This window comes from Pygoscelis adeliae, unplaced genomic scaffold, assembly GCF_000699105.1.
Source record: "Pygoscelis adeliae isolate BGI_AS28 unplaced genomic scaffold, ASM69910v1 Scaffold267, whole genome shotgun sequence".
Classification (NCBI taxonomy): domain Eukaryota; kingdom Metazoa; phylum Chordata; class Aves; order Sphenisciformes; family Spheniscidae; genus Pygoscelis; species Pygoscelis adeliae.
The window spans coordinates 6,086,348-6,104,761 of NW_008825150.1; the positions used below are offsets into that span (position 1 = coordinate 6,086,348).

Consider the following 18,414-nt stretch of genomic DNA (forward strand, 5'->3'; position numbering starts at 1 on the left):
TTTAAGATGATGCACATGTTGTTAAGACAAGACTTTTCTAACCATCTTATTAAATCTGTTACAAGCTCTCTGAAACTGTGTTTATGACGACAATACTTGCAGTTTTACTGCCACAAGATGAACTCATAACTTTTAAAGGTTGTAAGAGCTTATAAAAGTGGTCTGTTCTGTTATACAGAAAGAAGTAGCAGAGAACACATCTCATCAACACTGAGATGCTTATTACAACATTTTCAGTTCTATTAAATATTAATTATGCACTGAGTAACAGATCTTTTGCAAAGGAAAATAAAGAAAGAAACAGCATGGAAATAAGCAAAAAGGTTTGAAAGAGCACTGATGAGTAATTTTTTTCTGAGACTTTACAGTGTGAAAAATAACATTCAGAACTCGGAAATGGCAAAGGGTTGATTTTAAGACATAATGCCGTTAAGCCAATATTGGTTTATGGCTACAAAAAATGAGGGTGAAAAGAAAAGTAATAGGAAATTTTTTTATTCTAATTTGGATTTCTTTCAGGTTGAGTAATTTAGTTTACTGAATACTGAGCATGCTAATGAAAATTACTAAGGTTTCCCTGGAATTAATTAGTTTTACTCATTCACATAGTCTCACACATAATTAGGTCTCATGTGAGGATCAGAATATTGTTTGGTATTGTTTAGTATTACAATATTTCCAGCTTTTACAATTTTAACGTCTTTTTCTTAAAGACTCCAGTTCTGGAGTCTTGTGATTATTTAAAAATTCTGTGATTTTCTTTTAAAAAATAGACACCTAACTTTCACAGTAGAGAAAGATGTGGGAAACATATGAAGATCTTTAAATTATCACATTCATTACAATGTAAATTTGAAGACATAATAACAGACTGGATTGTAAAAGATTTTGAATTTTAGGGAATCTCATGAGTCTGAGGGGGATACCTTTACATTACATTGGAAAAACAGTGCCTATTTCTGTATTTATTTAACCCAAAGAATATTGTCAAAGTATCAGAAAATAAATCCCATCATGTAGTGGTGAAGGAAAGATGACAGAGCTTTAACTGTAATAACAGCTTATGCTGAGAGGTAGTATTAAATAAAGCTCAAAGAATTTAGGTTTTGGATTCATTTAATATGACCACGAAGTTCAGATAATGTAGAAAAACACCATTTTCAGCAAAGCCACCTGAAATTCTCAGGGGTACAAAAGCATCCAGAAAAATGCAATGAACTTTTAAGATACCTCAAAAAGGATCAGTTCTAGGCTAGGTAAGTACAAGGAGTAAAGTATCATGTTGGTGGTTATTATTATTATTATTATTATTATTATTATTATTATTATTTTCCAGTCTGGTTCACCAATTCCCTTGATGTGGACAGTTCTCATGCTTGTACTTCAACAGGAATCTTTACAGCTTCTTAATCTTCACTGGGAATATGTTGTGGTTATCATCAAGGCTGCCTATTTGCTGTGTTTGTGTGGGAAAACTGTGCATGCACCCTTCAATGTCCTACATTCCTGTCACCATTGCTGTAAAACTATCATCATTTTCAAATCCTTTGGTACAGTGTGAGCTCTCTCAGCTGCGGGATTTATTAGGTGTTGTACTTGCTGTGTGTTTATGAGGTGCAGATAATGAGCTTGTTACACTGCAAAATTAAAGAGAGCTCCCATCCAGAAGAACTTTCATCCTGTGGTGCCAATGATATCAGCTGCTGTATGTCAGTGAGCTTTCAGGTCTTTCCCCGGGAACTGATTCCACTGGATCACAAGAACAGAACAGTTTCGGGGCTCATTAAAACAGAATATTTTTGTTAATATACCATAAAACCTACAGGGCAAAACAATTTAGAGTATATTTTATAATTACTAATAATTTAACTGCTTTTTTGAAAGTATTCTAGAGAATGTGAATTTTAAAGATAAATTAGAATGTGAAAAAGTTTGAACAGAGAAGGTATCCTATGTGTATGAAAAGAAAGGGAAATAGAAATGGGAAAGGAGAATTATTAAGGTACATTCTTTGATATCACCAGAAAAAGAATTAGTAGAAAGTTCAGATGATCAAAAGTGTTCATTGTCCATTTATGAGCTGGTTTGAAAAGCAATTAAACTAATAATTTAATGTGTTCACAGTAGTGACACGTTTTTAAGCTGCAACACTTAGAATTATATCTGTGCTTTGATCTCTCTGAAGTTTAGGGATGCCTGAATCCTTGTTTTGGACCAGCCACTGGTATAATTAAAGTACATTTGATTTGTAATTAATGTTACTTACAGCATCTCTTCCTTTAATTATACATTCTTCTGCCTGCAGAGGTGTACTAGGCCAATGGATCTGAGGAAAAAAAACCCAAACACAGAAAATCATTCAACTGGCAGTCCGATCGTGTCCAGCTTTTCCAGTACTTTTCATGTGAAAGACTCATAGAACAGAATTATAGAATCACAGAACAGCCCAGGTTGGAAGGGACCTTGAAAGATCCTCTGGTCCAACCTTTCATGGGAAAGGGAGCCTAGATGAGATTATCTAGCATCCTGTCCTATCATATCTGTAAAACCTCCAGCGATGGAGATTCCACCACGTCCCTGGGGAGGTTGTTTCAGTGATTGATTGCTCTCACTGTACAAAATTTCTTTATTATCTCCCGGTGCAACTTGTACCCATTGCCCCTTGTCTTCTCCATGTGGCTCCTTGTGAAGAGAGAGCCTCTGTCCTCTTTGTAGCTGCCCTTTAAATACTGGAATACTGTGATGAGTTCCCTCTGAGCCTTCTCTTCTCCAGGTAGAAAAGACCTAACTCCTTCAGTCTTTCCTTGTAGGGCAGGTTTTTCAACACTTTGATCGTCTTTGTGGTCCTCCTTTGTACCCTCTCCAGTTCGTCTACATCTTTCTTGAATTGTGGGGACCAGAACTGGACACAGTACTCCAGGTGCAGCCTGACAAGTGCTGAGTAGAGTGGGATGATCACGTCTCTATCTCTGCTAGTAATGTCCCTGTGGATGCAGCCCAGAATCCAATTTGCCTTCCCTGCTGCAGCAGTGCACTGCTGACTCATGTTCACCTTGTTGTCCACCAGGACCCCAAGGTCCCTTTCAGCAAGGCTGCTCCTCAGCTACACAGATCCTAGTCTGTACTGGGCTCTTTTGTTATGTTGTCCCAGGTGCAGGACTTTGCACTTGTCTTTATACTTGGATCATCATACTGTATATACACTTTTAATTGTATGTTATTAAGTTTAATGAAGTTTCTTTTACCATTTCAACCAAGTTTCTTTTACCATTTCAACAGTTTTCAAGTAAAATATTCCAGTTTTATTTTTAAATATCTATAAAAGTTTACAATAAGGTAAGAAATATTTTTGTTGAAACATAACTGTTTTGCATAAAGTAACTCAGCAAACTTAATACTAGGCACCAAAATTTAAAGGAAGTTAATATATTGAACATTTTATATAAATTCAGTAGAAACGTCTCTGCTAAATTGTCAGTGACTTTCAGCATAGAATATTAATTCTGAACTACTGATTTCCTGCTTTCAGGGACACTTAGGAAAGAAAATGGGTTACAGTGAAGTTAATGAGGGTCAGCAATTAACCTCATGAGAGTAGGATCAACTCTTCACAGTCAATTACTAGAAGTGAAGCCAAATTACACAAGTGAGTTTTTTTCAGCTACCTACTGCATAAAATTTATGTTTCATTCCAGATGCATGATTTGTTTGGATGAAAACAATGTTAAACAATGACTGAGCAGACTGGAATGATGACTTCATTTCTCAGAATTTTTAAAAGTGAAAACAAAAACACGTTCACTTCAGTGATATCAGGCTTGGCTGAAACCAAATAGGTATCAAAAAATGGACATCATCATTAAGAAATTTTTATCAATAGTCCAATCACAAATTATTATTCTACCTGGAAAACATTTTAAAATTAAGTCCTTTTTCTGCTTGGCTTTTTTTCTTCCTTTTTTGTAATTGAAATAACTTAGTTTTCTGGAAATAATTCTAACCCAAGAAAATCTAGGGATAAATTATAAGAAAAGTAAATTACAAGAAAAGTGGGGATAAATTAGAAATATTTGAGGCCTAGTGCTTAAAAGCAAGAGGTCAGCTATATGTTATTCTTGTCAACTTCAGCACCCTGTCAATGTTTAGGTCTCAGTGCTTGAATCAGACCACCTATGTTCAGACACCATTTAAATCCTGCAAGGAACTTAAAATTAATCAGAACATTTGTTTTCAGTCAGATGGTCTTATAGTCATCTATGTATGATTGGAAGTAACTCTTATCTAGGCTCTGTATTGCTGCTGTGTAGTCTGGGGAGGTACCTGAACTCTGCTGAACTCCCATGAGGGCACTCATCCAGTCGCCCTGGACAGACCATTCGCGATTCATTCAGTGCAAAACTCAGGGTCCACAGTCATATACTTTACTCGCTGGTCAAGGATTGAATAGGCAACCAAAGCCTAGAAGTTAGGAGATATGAACACTAGGATCTCCTGAGCCTAAAAGTTTGAAGTCACAGCTTCCACTTCCCAAAGAAATGTTTTAACTAGCAGGCTAAAATGGGGAGTTTTGCCCATATCAGGTGTAGGTGGCTGTTAGGAACAGAAAAAACACAGAGGGAATAAAACACTTGACTCTGTAACCTAATATTAAATACACTATGTGTAGGTGATTATTTTTGTATTTGGATACTTAGTCCCAGTGCTATTTAAAATATTTTATATGCACATTTTCTACTTAAGACATACTGAATTAAATGCATACACAGAATTAAGAGAAAAAAGCCAAAGAGGTAGCCCAATGCCCCCGCTTTGACTGGAATGTTGAAAAGCAGCTGCAGTGTAAGCAACAAGAATTTAGTCCTTAGCATAGAATCATAGAATGAATCATAGAATGGTTTGGGTTGGAAAGGACCTTCAAAGATCATCTAGTCCAACATCCTGCTGTAGACGGGGAAATCTTCCACTAGGCCAGGTTGCTCAAAGCCCCGTCCAACATGACCTTGAACACTTCCAATGATGGGGCAGCCACAACTTCTCTGGCCAATTTGTTCCAGTGTCTCACTACCCTCAGCATAAAACATTTCTTTCTTCTGTCCAATCTAAATCTACCCTCTTTCAGTTTAAAACCATTGCCCCTTGTCTTATCACTACAGGCCCTGGCAAAAAGTCTTTCTCCATCTGTCTTATAAGCTCCCTTTATATATTGAAAGGTTGCAATAAGGTCTTCCCAAAGCCTTCTCTTCTCCAGGCTGAACAACCCCAACTCTCTCAGCCTTTCTTCATAGGAGAGGTCTTCCATCCCCCTGATCATTTTCATGACCTTCTTCTGGACCCGCTCCAACAGGTCCGTGTCTTTCTTATGCTGAGGGCTCCAGAGCTGGACGCAGTACTCCAGGTGGGGTCTCACCAGAGCAGAGTAGAAGGGGACAATCACCTCCCTCGACCTGCTGGCCACGCTTTTTGTGATGCAGCCCAGGATACGGTTGGCCTTCTGGGCTGCAAGTGCACATTGCTGGCTCATGTCCAGCTTGTCATCCACCAGTACCCCCAAGTCCTTCTCGGCAGGGCTGCTCTCAATCCCTTCATCCCCCAGTCTGTACTGATACCGGGGGTTGCCCCGACCCAGGTGCAGGACCTTGCACTTGGCCTTGTTGGACTTCATAAGGTTTGCATGGGCCCACTCCTCCAACCTGTCAAGGTGCCTCTGGATGGCATCCCTTCCCTCAAGTGTATCAACTTCACCATTCAGCTTGGTGTCATCCACCAAACTTGCTGAGGGTGCAGTCAACCTACTATCTATGTTGTTGATGAAGATATTAAATAATAGTATTGTTCCCACTGTGGACCTTTGAAGGACACAACTAGTTACTGGTTTCCACTTGGATATTGAGGCATTGACTGTAACTCTTTGGACATGGCCATCCAGCCAATTCCTTATCCATCTAATAGTCCATCCATCAAGTCCATATCTCACCAATTCAGAGGTAGGAATCATAGGCCTTACAGAAGTCTAGGTAGATGACATCTGTAGTTACTCCCTTGTCCATTGATGCAGTCACTCCATTGCAGAAGGCCACTAGGTTAGTCAGGCATGATTTTTCCTTGGTGAAGCCATGTTGGCTGTCTCTAATCACTACCCTGTTTTCCATATGTTTCGATATATCTTCCGGGAGGATCTGTTCCATGATCTAATGAGAAGCAGGGGATGTGTGCACCAACCTCTTGGGGAAGAGATGGAGGGCTTTGCTGCCTGGACAAGTTGCTCTAATCAAAAGACTAATGTGTAACAGGAGCTACCCTCCGTCCCTGTATCTACCACTGCTGCTAGGTATCTGCTTTCCAAAGTGACTCCTGCACAAATCCTTTTCCAAACCAAGCCCTGGTTCTGTGTTTGTTCAGCTGTATGTGTATTTCCTATTGGGATACTTATAATGGCTTATCTTAACAGAAGATGCATAACAGAAGGAGTAAGAAAGGCAGACATCTCTGTACATTTTCCACAGGTTGTGCAGAGGTGTAGGAATCTTTCTTAGATGCTCGTAGCAAATTACCTACCTCTAAGGCAAGCCCATGTTAGTTGCCTGAAGTAGATGACTCTGAATTATGACTTTTGTACTACATGAGAGTCTCCAGAAGAAGCTTTTTTATCCAGAAATTATTTTTAAGACTCATAACTCTTACGAGGCTTATGAGTCTTAACATAAATGAGCATTAAGTTTTTAATGCTCCAAGATTATTTTAGACTAGACACTAAAACACCTCTGCATGTCAGATTTTGCTGTCATACCAAATTTCAAAATTCAATTTTACACGCATCTTGGGTCTAAGCACAGTATTCAAAAATGTATTTAGTAAAAAAATGTCTGCAAAACATAAAAAAAAAAGTTTTTAATCTTGAAATCTTCATGAGTATTTCTTAGCTCCATTAAAACAACTGAGAAGAGCTGCTCAGTCTGTTATGATCATTTGCAAAGAAATCTATAGTAAGTGGCTCAAAGTAATAATACTTTACCAAGGTGTACTTACTGTACTTAATTATATTTGTGTAAATATTGCTGTTTTACTTAACTAGCATAACATAGGATGTGTTTGCACTGCATGGAAATCCAGATATTAATCAGCCTTTAACCTGCTACATATTATTTTTCCTCGTATTTATGCTTTAAAGTTATGACAACTACCAGCTTTAACTTTGAACTGATTCTTTGCCAGGAATACAATCTTTTGGCAAGCCGTCAGTAACTATTGTTGGGAAATTTTCCTGTGCATCTAGACTGGAATAACATCACAGTAACATACATTTCAGTGGACTGTGTACTTGACATAATTATTGGCTTGGACATAATTTTTCAAAACTTTTCACCCCTGCAGGTTACTGTGAAGTAAATTTTTTAATTGTTTAGTGATGTTTCCTCATCTTGCACCATAATATTATCATTCTTGAGACCTGGATGATGTAAATTTAGCACTGTATTTAAAAGACAGGAAAATGTTACTTTTAAATACACTCCTCATGGGAAAAAATGGAATTATAAGGCAGTACAGACAACAGCTAATGAGCAAATTCAGATAGGGGGAAAACTTTATCTGGTGTTGGAATGCTAATTAGTGTCTCCAAACAGCTTCCCTATTCAGTCACTAGCCTCAAAAAACATGATGGCATGTCTAATGAAAACTAATTTCAAGAAATTACATGAGCTTTATATTACTTCAGGCCAAAATAGATTACTGAGTGAGCTAGTCTGAACTCTAGTATATGACAGAGCAATTAAGCAATTCAACTATTCCATCCCTGGTTTAAGTCAATAAATAGTGCATAATTAACACATAACTTATGTTTGGCTGAAACACAAATTTTGCAAAAATATCTGGTTATGACTGGATATTATATATGTGTATCAACGAATATGTAGCCACCTTGCCTCTTGGGAGGTAATTCCAATGGATATTCAAACTCACTGCTAAATTGTGTGCTTCTTATTTCAGTTTGAATATATGTACATTCCTACATGGTTTTCAAAGGAGATACAAGCAAGCCCTGCTCTTTCAGACTTGTGTTCAGCCAGCTCTGGAGTAGAAATATAGCTGGCTTCACTAAAGGCAGGATATATTATGAGGGCTCTATATTTTATTACAACAGAGACATAAATCCTAATCTGGAGCTATCTCGTACGAGATCAGAAACAGCACATTGAAATCTGCTTGCACAAGCATATTTAGAGAAGTAGGAAGGCTTCTCTTCAGAGCAAGGCCTTCATGAGCCCTTTGAAGCAGAAGCTAGGAAGAAAGAGTATCTGTAAGGAGTTTGTGGACAAATAGGAAGTGCAGTTTATTTTCACTCAAACAGTAGACAAACAGTAGAATCAAACATCATCTATCTCTATGAGCTGTTAGATCAGTGGTGGTGAACTACTGGCATTGGTTCAAGCTTGCTGTCAACAAAGATCTGCTCTGGCACCAATTACAATGAACTGAAATACTTTTAAAAATAAATTTGGCACCAGATATCAAAGAAAGTTCTCTATCACTGCGTTAGATCATTACAAGCCTTAAAGACTTTGGATCCAATCCCAAATATGCATAAAGTTTGATTCCAAAGGTGGTGTCAAAGGGAATGAGATCTTAGGGAAAGCAAAGGTCACATAGAGGGTACCTCCAAAGCTTTGGCTTTACACAAGGTTTCAAGTACTTGTATGGCTTGAATTCTCTGTAAATGTCGATATCCACATTTCATAATCTCCCTCATTCTTGCTACTATCAGTGTTACATGATTCTTCATACAGAAACCAAAGTGCCTGAGTAACTTTGTTTCAGAAACTTATGGTAAGATATGTTAAATATTTTAAGCAAGAAAATTTCTGTGTGTATTATATGAAAGGAGAGATACAAAGAGTACAAACAAATGCAAAGAAGGCAAAGAAAATGTAATTTGACCAATGGAGAAGTGAGACTCTGTCTTTGTCCAAGATGACATGGAAAGTCTATGCCACAGTTGAGAGCTCAACCGAATCTCTAGATTCCCCAACCAATGCAAGAATGACAGTAGTAGTTTTCTTTCCTGAAAGATTTTACCCATTTTATATGTCTTTTTTCTTTACTGGATATGATTTTCAGGAAAGTATATGCTTAACATAATGTTGGTAGATGTATATGCAAACAGCTAATAGCTTATGTGAAAAAGCTATAATCTACCCTTCAGAGTGCTGCTTTGTATTTGAAAGCTGAAGAGAATTGAACCTTAAGAAAAAATTTAGTCTATTAAATGCAGATTTATAGGATGCATACCTCATATGCATCACAAGTTGAGCTTTTTGGAAATGCTGGATTACTTTGGCAGTCAATAGGTCTCAATGCAAAAGCATTTTATGTCCACTAAGCATTTGGTTTTTTTCTTTGGGGGTCTTCTAATATGCTTGCTAGAACTGAATTACTGGATCATCCCCTACAGCAGAAGGGATACATCTCTGATTGGGAATGGGTTTTACTTTGGTTTTTAGAGAGCATTGTGGAAAAAGGAACGGCAATGAATTAAAACACAAACTGTTTTCTAGAACACAGAAGATGAAAAAGATCTATGCGAATCTGCCCCAAAACTACCAACTTTATGAAATATCTCTTTTGCAGCTAGTGACTCATCCTGGTTACCAGAGAGAGAATAAAATCCAGGAACTTGCCTCCACTCTTCTACTCTCACTAGGTTATAACTGGTGTTTTAGATTAATTAAGCTAAAGTTTTCAGTTTGAAAGAAAAGGTCAAAGGCTAACCAACACACAGTTAAAAGCAGATTAATGAAGAACTTTGGTAATAATGAATCAACCAGTCTCTCAATTCCGAGAACTTCCCCCAATGTATCTCAGTAATTAAGCTCTCGCATAACAGAAATGTCTCATTCTACACTTTTGCTGATAGTGCTGTGGGACATTCAAGTTTTCCCTAGCTATCACTGAATGAGATCTGCACTGAGTGAACACTGGGAAAAGAGAAAAGGATCATGACATTTGTATTCAAGGGAGCTAAGTTCCAGTGAGGTCATGTTTCTAAACATGCTAGGTCAAGCTCAATTTATTCCAGTTTCTCATCTTTTGCACATCATAAAAGCAGGCAAGCAGGCAAGATCTTCCATTAGTTTGTCATACTCTGCACACAAGTCTCAAGACAGAGAGCATGGTTTCGGAGTAAATGGCTGATCTTCCATTTAAAAACAACAAGAAGGAGAGCAGCAAACTTCAAGAGTGTGCCCAGATGCTACAATGGTGTTTGGACAGAAGCATAAAGTGCTCTATCCTGTCACCTTTCCTCATACAGATTTACTGCCAAAGGGGGAAGAAGAGAGGGGGAAAAAAGCTTATTTTATAGAAACAACTGCTTCCTAAATGTTTTTATATCCCTAAGCTCTAATATCTTCTCACAAGATATTAATAATTCTTGTCAAATGGAAAAGGAGTTAACTGTGGAGGAGCAAAGCTCAGTATGTAACATTGCTCTCTGAGGAGTTAAAAAAATATTTATATATTTTTTAATGTAGATAAATTCTCAAATGGCCTCCCTGAGTATATCCATTTCCACATATCTAGAATCGCCTTTCCCGAACAGTTTATAAAAGGATAAAGCATATTATATCTGTTCACAGCAGAGGAACATGATAATTACACTTGGAGATAAGCAAGGTTGCTTATGGTAAAGTTGATCAGAGTGTTGGCATGAGAATAGTGATATTCACTTATAACAAGGGGACAGAAAGAAAAGAATTTGAAACATCAGTGGTCAGTGCAGTATGGAAATCAACAAAATCATATTTCTCCAGAGGGGCTTTATTTACTCACTTTTTCATTCGTTTACTAATTTGAGAATGAATGAAAATGTATCAAAATACCTTGGGGAAATTTCAAAAAGTAGATAAGGAAAACACTGAAATATTTCAAGACATCGTTTATTCACGGTCAAGATGGTTGAGGCAGGAGCAATGCTCCTCCAGCTTCCATTGCCACCGCATGCTTCCAATCCTAGGTGCTAAAGGCAGAAGTGAGTAAGGAAGCCAAGAGTCATATCAGCTCAAACACCAGCCTTTCCACTTCAATTACCAGTTTGGCAGTCAGCTGTGGTTTCTATGATGTACCGATCTCTCTGGTAGGATTATGACTTAAACCACCTTTCTCCCACAGACCACTGAGTAGACTTCAAATGCCACTTTCAGAAACTACTTAATAGCACCTCTGGCTCAAAGCCAATGCAAAATCCAGTTTCTAAAGAAGGCTAAAAATTAGCTGCATGGTTTATGTTGCTGTTGAATACATCCTATAGTTTACGTGCTAATTTTTTTTTTTGGGGGGGGGGGGTTTGTTTGTTTGGGTTTTTTTACATTTTCTCTTTTGCTGTGGAAAAGTCCCCCACAAACACCAGGGAGAAATTTTACCTTGATAATATAGTGGAGATACAGAAATCAGGTGTGAGATGCTCTAAACATCTGTAAACATGCTGAAAAACAGTAAGAAATAGCTATATGACCCCCAGTTTTCTTCACCTAGAGTGACCCTTATGGGTTATTACTGGGGAAAAAATGGTAATCAGTGTATTTTTCTTAAATATAAACATGACCCTAAAGTTTGTGCACAAAACTTCTGCAAAAACTCCATTATCTCATTTCCATTCATGCAAACTCTGATATTCTGTGCTACACATTATGACACAAAGTGACTAATATATATAGCTTTTTACTCCACCTCTCGGTAGTTGTCGCTGACTCGATCCAAACTGAGGGAATACAAGAGGTCTCTTCCTCCCACGAACAGTCGCTCTTGATACTCATCCAGCAGCATTACATGAAGACCAAGATATCCAAATGGACTATGAAAGACTGACGTCCTGTTTAAGTCCCAGAGCTCTGAAATACAATCAGAGTGTGTGTGATAAATACCAAACAGCTTAGCTTTCATGGCTTCATTTTCATATCCTCCTAGGGAACTAGACAAGAAGTTGTGGGACATTAAAATGCTAATCGTATAATCTTTGAGTAAGAAAGAGACGCAAAACACCTGGGAACAATTTTCAAAATGAGCCAGCTCTCCAGGAGGTTTGTGTATGAAACTTTAAATCATAATCTTTGTGATCAATATATCATGAGATGGGGAAGGGGCAAAATAAGTTTTCTCCTTAACATTTTCTGAAAAGGAAAAAACACTGCTTAGGACATGAACTGCAAATGGGAAAAAAATAATGAACTGATGGAAACTGAAAAAAATTACTGGAAATCGTCTCCTTGTCTTTCCCTCAGGCATGTCAAACTGCAGGTTTTTACTGTACACACAGTGTTGTTCTGGTTTTGTTTTTTTGAGGGATGGGGTTGCTTGTTTTAAGCCCAGCACTGTCTCCACTCAGTTTGCTGAAAGTATTGACACTAAATTCAGTGAGAAACAGTATGAAATCTGTAAAATGCATATTCATAATTTTCCAAGTGATTACTTTTTTTGTCAAGAAATACACTGGTCAGTTAAGGGGAGCCGGGGCTTAGCTTCACATGATCCAGGCTAAAGTCACTTCCACAGAGAAAGGGAAATTCATCCCAGGTAATGCTGCAGAAACTTGGAATCAGGCCTCAGGAAGGAAGAAGGGCAAGCACAGAGGTCTCTCTGTACTCTTGAGCAGATGGTGCAGAGCACAGCCTGGCTCACAGCAGGTCAGAGAGGCTGAAAACCATTTTGCTGCAGGAAGCCTCAAAAGAAACCATTACAAAGAGTACCTTAGGACTGCCTCTGAAACAGTGGAGCTGGGACTGGGGGAAAGGAACTATGTTCTTATGGCCATATTTTGGCAAATTGTTTTATTTTGAAGAAACAAAAATTACTTTTGGTAAAAGCAACTAAATTCCTTTTAGCTTATCCTCACAGCTATCCCTAAGCATAACTTTTCAAATTGTTTGGATGAGGCCCAGCAGCTGATGTTGGAAAAAGTGGGATTGTCCCAGAGCTAGTGAAGACAACAAATGGGCTCTCATCCAGCTTGGGGTGGAGGCTCCAGCTCATGTGCCACACCAGCGGTTACGTTCATTCATCCATGTCAGCCACATAGAGGCCACAGTTGGTCTTCTGCAAGAGGACTGGTCCTACATGTCAGAGAAAGTCTTCGCACAGGTCTATCACTATAGCATCCCCTTGGGATGCCATATATACCATCCATGTATGCTGTGATTTTCAGAAATTTATGTATATCTTTCTGATATATGAGAATGCAGCCTCATAAGGTACACAAATATTAAACCACCAAAATTCATAATCATTATTAAAAATTTATCCTGTGTTCCCTGAGAAAAGGGTGTTCCATACCAATAAGATTTGATTTCTATATTTGAATTCGAATTTACCTTACCCAGAAAAAGATCTAACATGACCAATTTTTTTCATGAGATATCTTACTTATATCCCAAAGCATAGAAAAGAGAACAAATACTTTGAGCCAAGGCAAAAAAATTAGTATTCAATGAGGATATTAATTTTATCCAACATTGCCACAATTTCTTTTTCTTTTAAATTATTATTTATATTGTGTGTGTGACGATAAGGGAATTTAATAATAAGATAAATATGTTTTGTTCCATTTGTTGACTAGGTTTGATTCAGGACAACAGAAGCTGAAAGCAACTGGTTTCTGAAAGCTGTTTTCCTAGATGATTAAATTTCTATCAAAGGAGTCGTACTAGAAATTCCGCCTCACAACTGATTTATTTCCTGAGCTATCTTCAAAAAGAATCTATTGATTAAATAGCTGTGGGGCATAATGTTAATATCTAGGCTTTCCATAACATTTTTTAACAGTAGAGGTCAAAACACCTTGTACCTAGGTGTGACTGGCCTCATTTAACAAATGGAAAAGCTAAGTCACAGAGAGGAGTATCATGATGAGCAGAGCTTTTTGTCTAAGCTTTGCGTACTGACCAGTGGGCATACATACATTTTTTGACAGTGATACACTCAGCACAAAACTGCATAGCAGTGTGGAAATGATGCTTTAAAAGCAAGCTTCTCCCACCAAGCAAATCCAGCAGAGTGCTGTTTCAGAAGAACATTGCTTGTTTGTGATCAGATTAGAAACACAATGAAAGCAGAACTAGAAATATTCTTTTGGTCCTAAATAAAGCCACTTTTTATTTGCAAGAATATAAAACATCCAACATATTTTATTTTTGAATCAGTCTTGGAGTTAAAAGAATTGCATTTTAAATTCTAGTTATATACAAGCCACAAAAGGATACTGTGGTAGCTTCCCCTGATTTACTTCCATGCTGCCCTGAAGGCAAATTTTTCATAAATGAGACAATATTTCTTTACATAGATCAGAGATATCACACACATGTTCTCAATGAGAACACAAGGCACAATGAACAGCCCTCTCTACCTGATCACATAAACTGATAACTACTCATGTAAGACTTGGTCCTGCCAAGTACACCTGCAACTCTCATTGTCTTAAATGAAAATTGAGAATATTAAACAGCTTTCAAGATCAAACCTGTAAAAAGACATATTTCTAGGACTACCTCCAGCAAAGCTATACAGGCACGTTTTTGCCGTGGGTGTAGAGACAAGTACAGAAGTGAACCTGACATCTGGAAGGGCTGCAAAACACCAAGCAGTGGGACCTGGGGAATGATTTTGTTACTGAACCACAAATGTACTAGTATTATGTAGTTCCTTTGAAAGGTACTAGGATTTCTGGACAGTGTAGGATATCTGAGATATTAGGACAGTGTAGGCAATTAGGATACAGCACCTTCTGAATGCCAGGAGAATGGGTGAGATATCAGGAAGTCTAAAATGGCACTAGATGCCTATCATTTCTAGGCAACTGAATCTCACCATGATCTGGCTTGTAAATGACCCAGGTTTTGAAGCAGTAGAACGCCACTCATGTAACGCTATGCCCCTTCAGCAAAGCTGGTTGGCTTCAATGTAGCACTCCAGGGATGCAGCTGTACTGCTTCCAGACTTGAGCTGCTGCAGCCACAGGTTGCACAGCCTGCACACTCATTTAGTGAATTGTTAGTTCATGGATTGTTGTACTTTGCAGCGTTGAGATACCCTGAGTCATTTAAATCAGGGCACAATTGGGAGTGAAACACTTAAATTCAAAGCTCAAAGCAACTTTCCCCAAAATCTACCCTCAGTTACCCTGAAGAAGCTTATGCTTGCAAGAGTCACCTTGTGACTATAGACTCCTCAAGGTGTCAAGGGTTGTGCTCCTGGTCATGCCCACACCCTTAATTTGAAAAATTCAGTTTCTAGATCATGTCTAAACTTGAGCATAACCCAAAAAGAGGTTGTTCTTCTACCTAATACTAGGATTTAATAGCTACATTTATGCTGAGCACATCTAGCATACTTACAAGATCAGGTGCACTGCAATTTTCTTCAAGAACCTGGCCAGAGAAAACATAGTGCTGCCTAATGTTTTTAAAATATTCTAGTGGCTAAATCGGCCACCTGAGAAATAGCAGACATGAGTTCAATTTCCTTTTCTAAATTGATTGAAACCTAGATCTTTCTCTTTCCATAAAGAGGTCTAATCACAAACTATTAACTACTAGATTGGTAGGGAAGGATGGATGCTTTCTCCATTTCCTATTGAAGCGGTGCAACAAAATATTCAAGCTTCAGGAAGACTGTACAAGCAGTGGCATGACTCTAATTTAGGAGTTAAATTGCTTTTCTGGGAAAGAAGTTCTGGTTCTAGTGCTCAAAATAGTTTATGCATTTTATATTAAACAGCTAGTGGATAAAGTATATAAACTGTTCATGGACTAGAAACCCTCGGCTCCTTTCTCACATGGGAATGGCTGAAGATTTCAGCTGAGTAAAACCCTTTCTTTTATGGAGTTTCTATAGATTTTTGTGACAAAAAGCCCTTCCTCTATAAAGATCTTGTATAAAGAAATAAAAAGCAAGAGAAAAACAGAATAAATTGCTCAGGGAGAATATATGGTTAGTGGTCAACACACAGGACAAAAGATAAAAGACCATTCTTACTCCTATCTTTTGGTAAAAACAGCTTCAAGTTGCCTCGGTGTACTGATCCCCAAATTTGAGAAAATGTTACTCAGCTTTTGTCCTATAGTGTTTTGCCATTTTAATCTAAAAGCTCAACACCAAAACTAAAACTACACTATTACAGTACAAACAATATTTTACTCAGCTAAGGAAGGACTGCTTCAATATTTACATATTCCTATATGGCAATTCACTTACCTGTGAAAGCCTTAAAGCAAATCTGGAAATATAGATTACATTTCCTAAGAGAACAAATCTTATTTCTTTCTGTTTTAAATGCTGAGAACAAGCCTGAAGTTTTGTTATCTGTCTGCCAGAGCTTGCTGGCAAATATTCAGACTGATCTTGCTTACCACGCTTTCTCTTATAGCAAATCTACTTTGGTGAATATATTCATATTATATCCTCTTCAACAGGATGGATTCTGTTAGGCATTTGTCAAGCAATGTTAATTATATTCATAATAGCTGATTTCTTGAATGTTTTAATGATCAGTATGTAATTCTTTCTAACTTCTAAGATTGTGTTAAAACAGCCATTTCTTCTATTACAAAAAAATTGAAGTCACCCTTTTATTATGTTATTTCAATATTTTTAAATATAAATGCTTGATAACTAAAATATGCTTAGGACATTAAATGCAAAAACCTCGTTGCTGCTCCACAGCAGCCAGAGTATAGTGAGTTCTCCTGTATAGCGTGTTCTCAGAAATTAAGCATGTAGTGAGTAAGATATAACTTTGAACCTTGAATATAGACAAATATCACTATAGGTTTTTTTTCTCAGGGAGTGAAAAAGCTGCTGTTGCTCTGCTCTGTTTTTCATAGCATTACATCATCACAACTGCACAAGTCTATTGCTTTTGCCCTTTTTTGCCCTCATAAAAATCTTTGGTTCCCCTTTTAAATTCTACAGAAGTATAGTCTCACCTCCCACACTACTTCATTCTGCAGAACATTCTTCCGGGAAAGATGTTTTCCAGATGCAGGGCACTGACAAATGAGTCTGGCACTTTGAACATGTTGAGTACGTAAGGTGGACGTCTCAGTGCTTCTTTACAGGAAGAGGTAACGACTGGGGTTGCCTTCAGTCCCCATCAATAATGTAAAAGGCCACAGATATAAAGTCTAGGTAATGTGAACACCTGAATGACATTTTGTGTTTCCAATTATCAGCATAGTCCTGGAATATAAATATTACAGTGGAACAAGTTTTATAAGAATTCAGTGAGCCTTATGTAATTTTAGTTAATTCAGCTTTTTGTTATATAGCTGACAGGTGATAACCAAAATCTGCTTACATGTGACACGAAAGGGACAGAAACAAAAAGGAGGAAAATCAAAAAGGAGACATAGGGAAGAGCCTGAAATATTTGTGACACAGTTTATGAACTACAGGTTAATAGTAAGATCAGGCAATGCAAGTATCCTTCAGTTTTAAACCACCAGTACTGTAAGGCAGATTACTATTCAAGGGTGCTCTAAAGAGTCATCCATCACAAGGACAAAAATATAACCTTACAAGTGGTTAGATCTTTCTGACAAGGTTAAGACCTCTAACTGGCAATATTCCATATAAAATTGGTAACAGGAGGCAGAAGTTTTCTCCCCTGGGAAAAAAAAAAAAAGAGACCAAAATTCATCCAAAAAACCTATGCTGCTGAATATGAGATAATGCATTAGCAATTTTTACTTTCCTAGGCTCACAGTCATCAGTCATCTATATTGCTGCAAAAATAATTATAGAGTCGTGATAGTGATTTCCAGGTAGTGGAAGGATACACTAACTCAGGTGAACCAGCAAGCAACTAAACCAGCTGAGCAATAGAAAAGGGGACAGTGTAAGTTGGCCAGAGACGGCTGAAGTCAATGCTGCCGCATGAGGTTTGCTAGCAAAACCTGAGCCAAGAACTTTAAAGGCAGAATTAATTGCAAATCACAAACTAACTAAAAAATCTTGGTAGTAGTAATGCTGAAAGTTGTCACTATACTTTTAAAATACAATTCTTAAGATATTTTAGTATCTTATTTGGGGAACGTGAATCAGTAGGAGATAAACTTAAAAGGCTGTGAGGGAGACTGAAATATGAACTTTTACTGCTTGAGGTTTTATCTGTGTGGCTGCCAGGCAGATGCCTCAGAAACTTGGCAGGGTAGGACACAGAAGGCAAAGTCCAGTAACGACAAACAAAAACCCATTAGTCCGTAACTACTCTCACATGATTCAACCTCTGCTCTTAACAGCAGGTGAGTTTGGCTATCTAGCTATATTTGGAGAATGTAATTGGCTTCATGAAGCAAGCTGGTGCAGAAAAATCCATGAATAATTTTGTTTGGTTGGTTCTCTTCCTCTGAATGTGTGGATCTAGTGATGATG

At 37.7% G+C, this 18,414-nt stretch overlaps 1 protein-coding gene across 1 annotated transcript in view; it reads right to left on the bottom strand.

The window, feature by feature from the left end:
- SEMA3E (sema domain, immunoglobulin domain (Ig), short basic domain, secreted, (semaphorin) 3E) overlaps positions 1–18,414 on the bottom strand; it is a 152,101-nt gene that overhangs the window by 61,184 nt on the left and 72,503 nt on the right. The window contains exons 2-3 of the mRNA XM_009328363.1: positions 11,722–11,882; positions 2,267–2,326 (exon numbers count right to left, since the gene is read on the bottom strand). Of these exons, the coding sequence (XP_009326638.1) occupies positions 2,267–2,326; positions 11,722–11,882 (221 nt within the window). The remainder of the gene's footprint in view (positions 1–2,266; positions 2,327–11,721; positions 11,883–18,414) is intronic.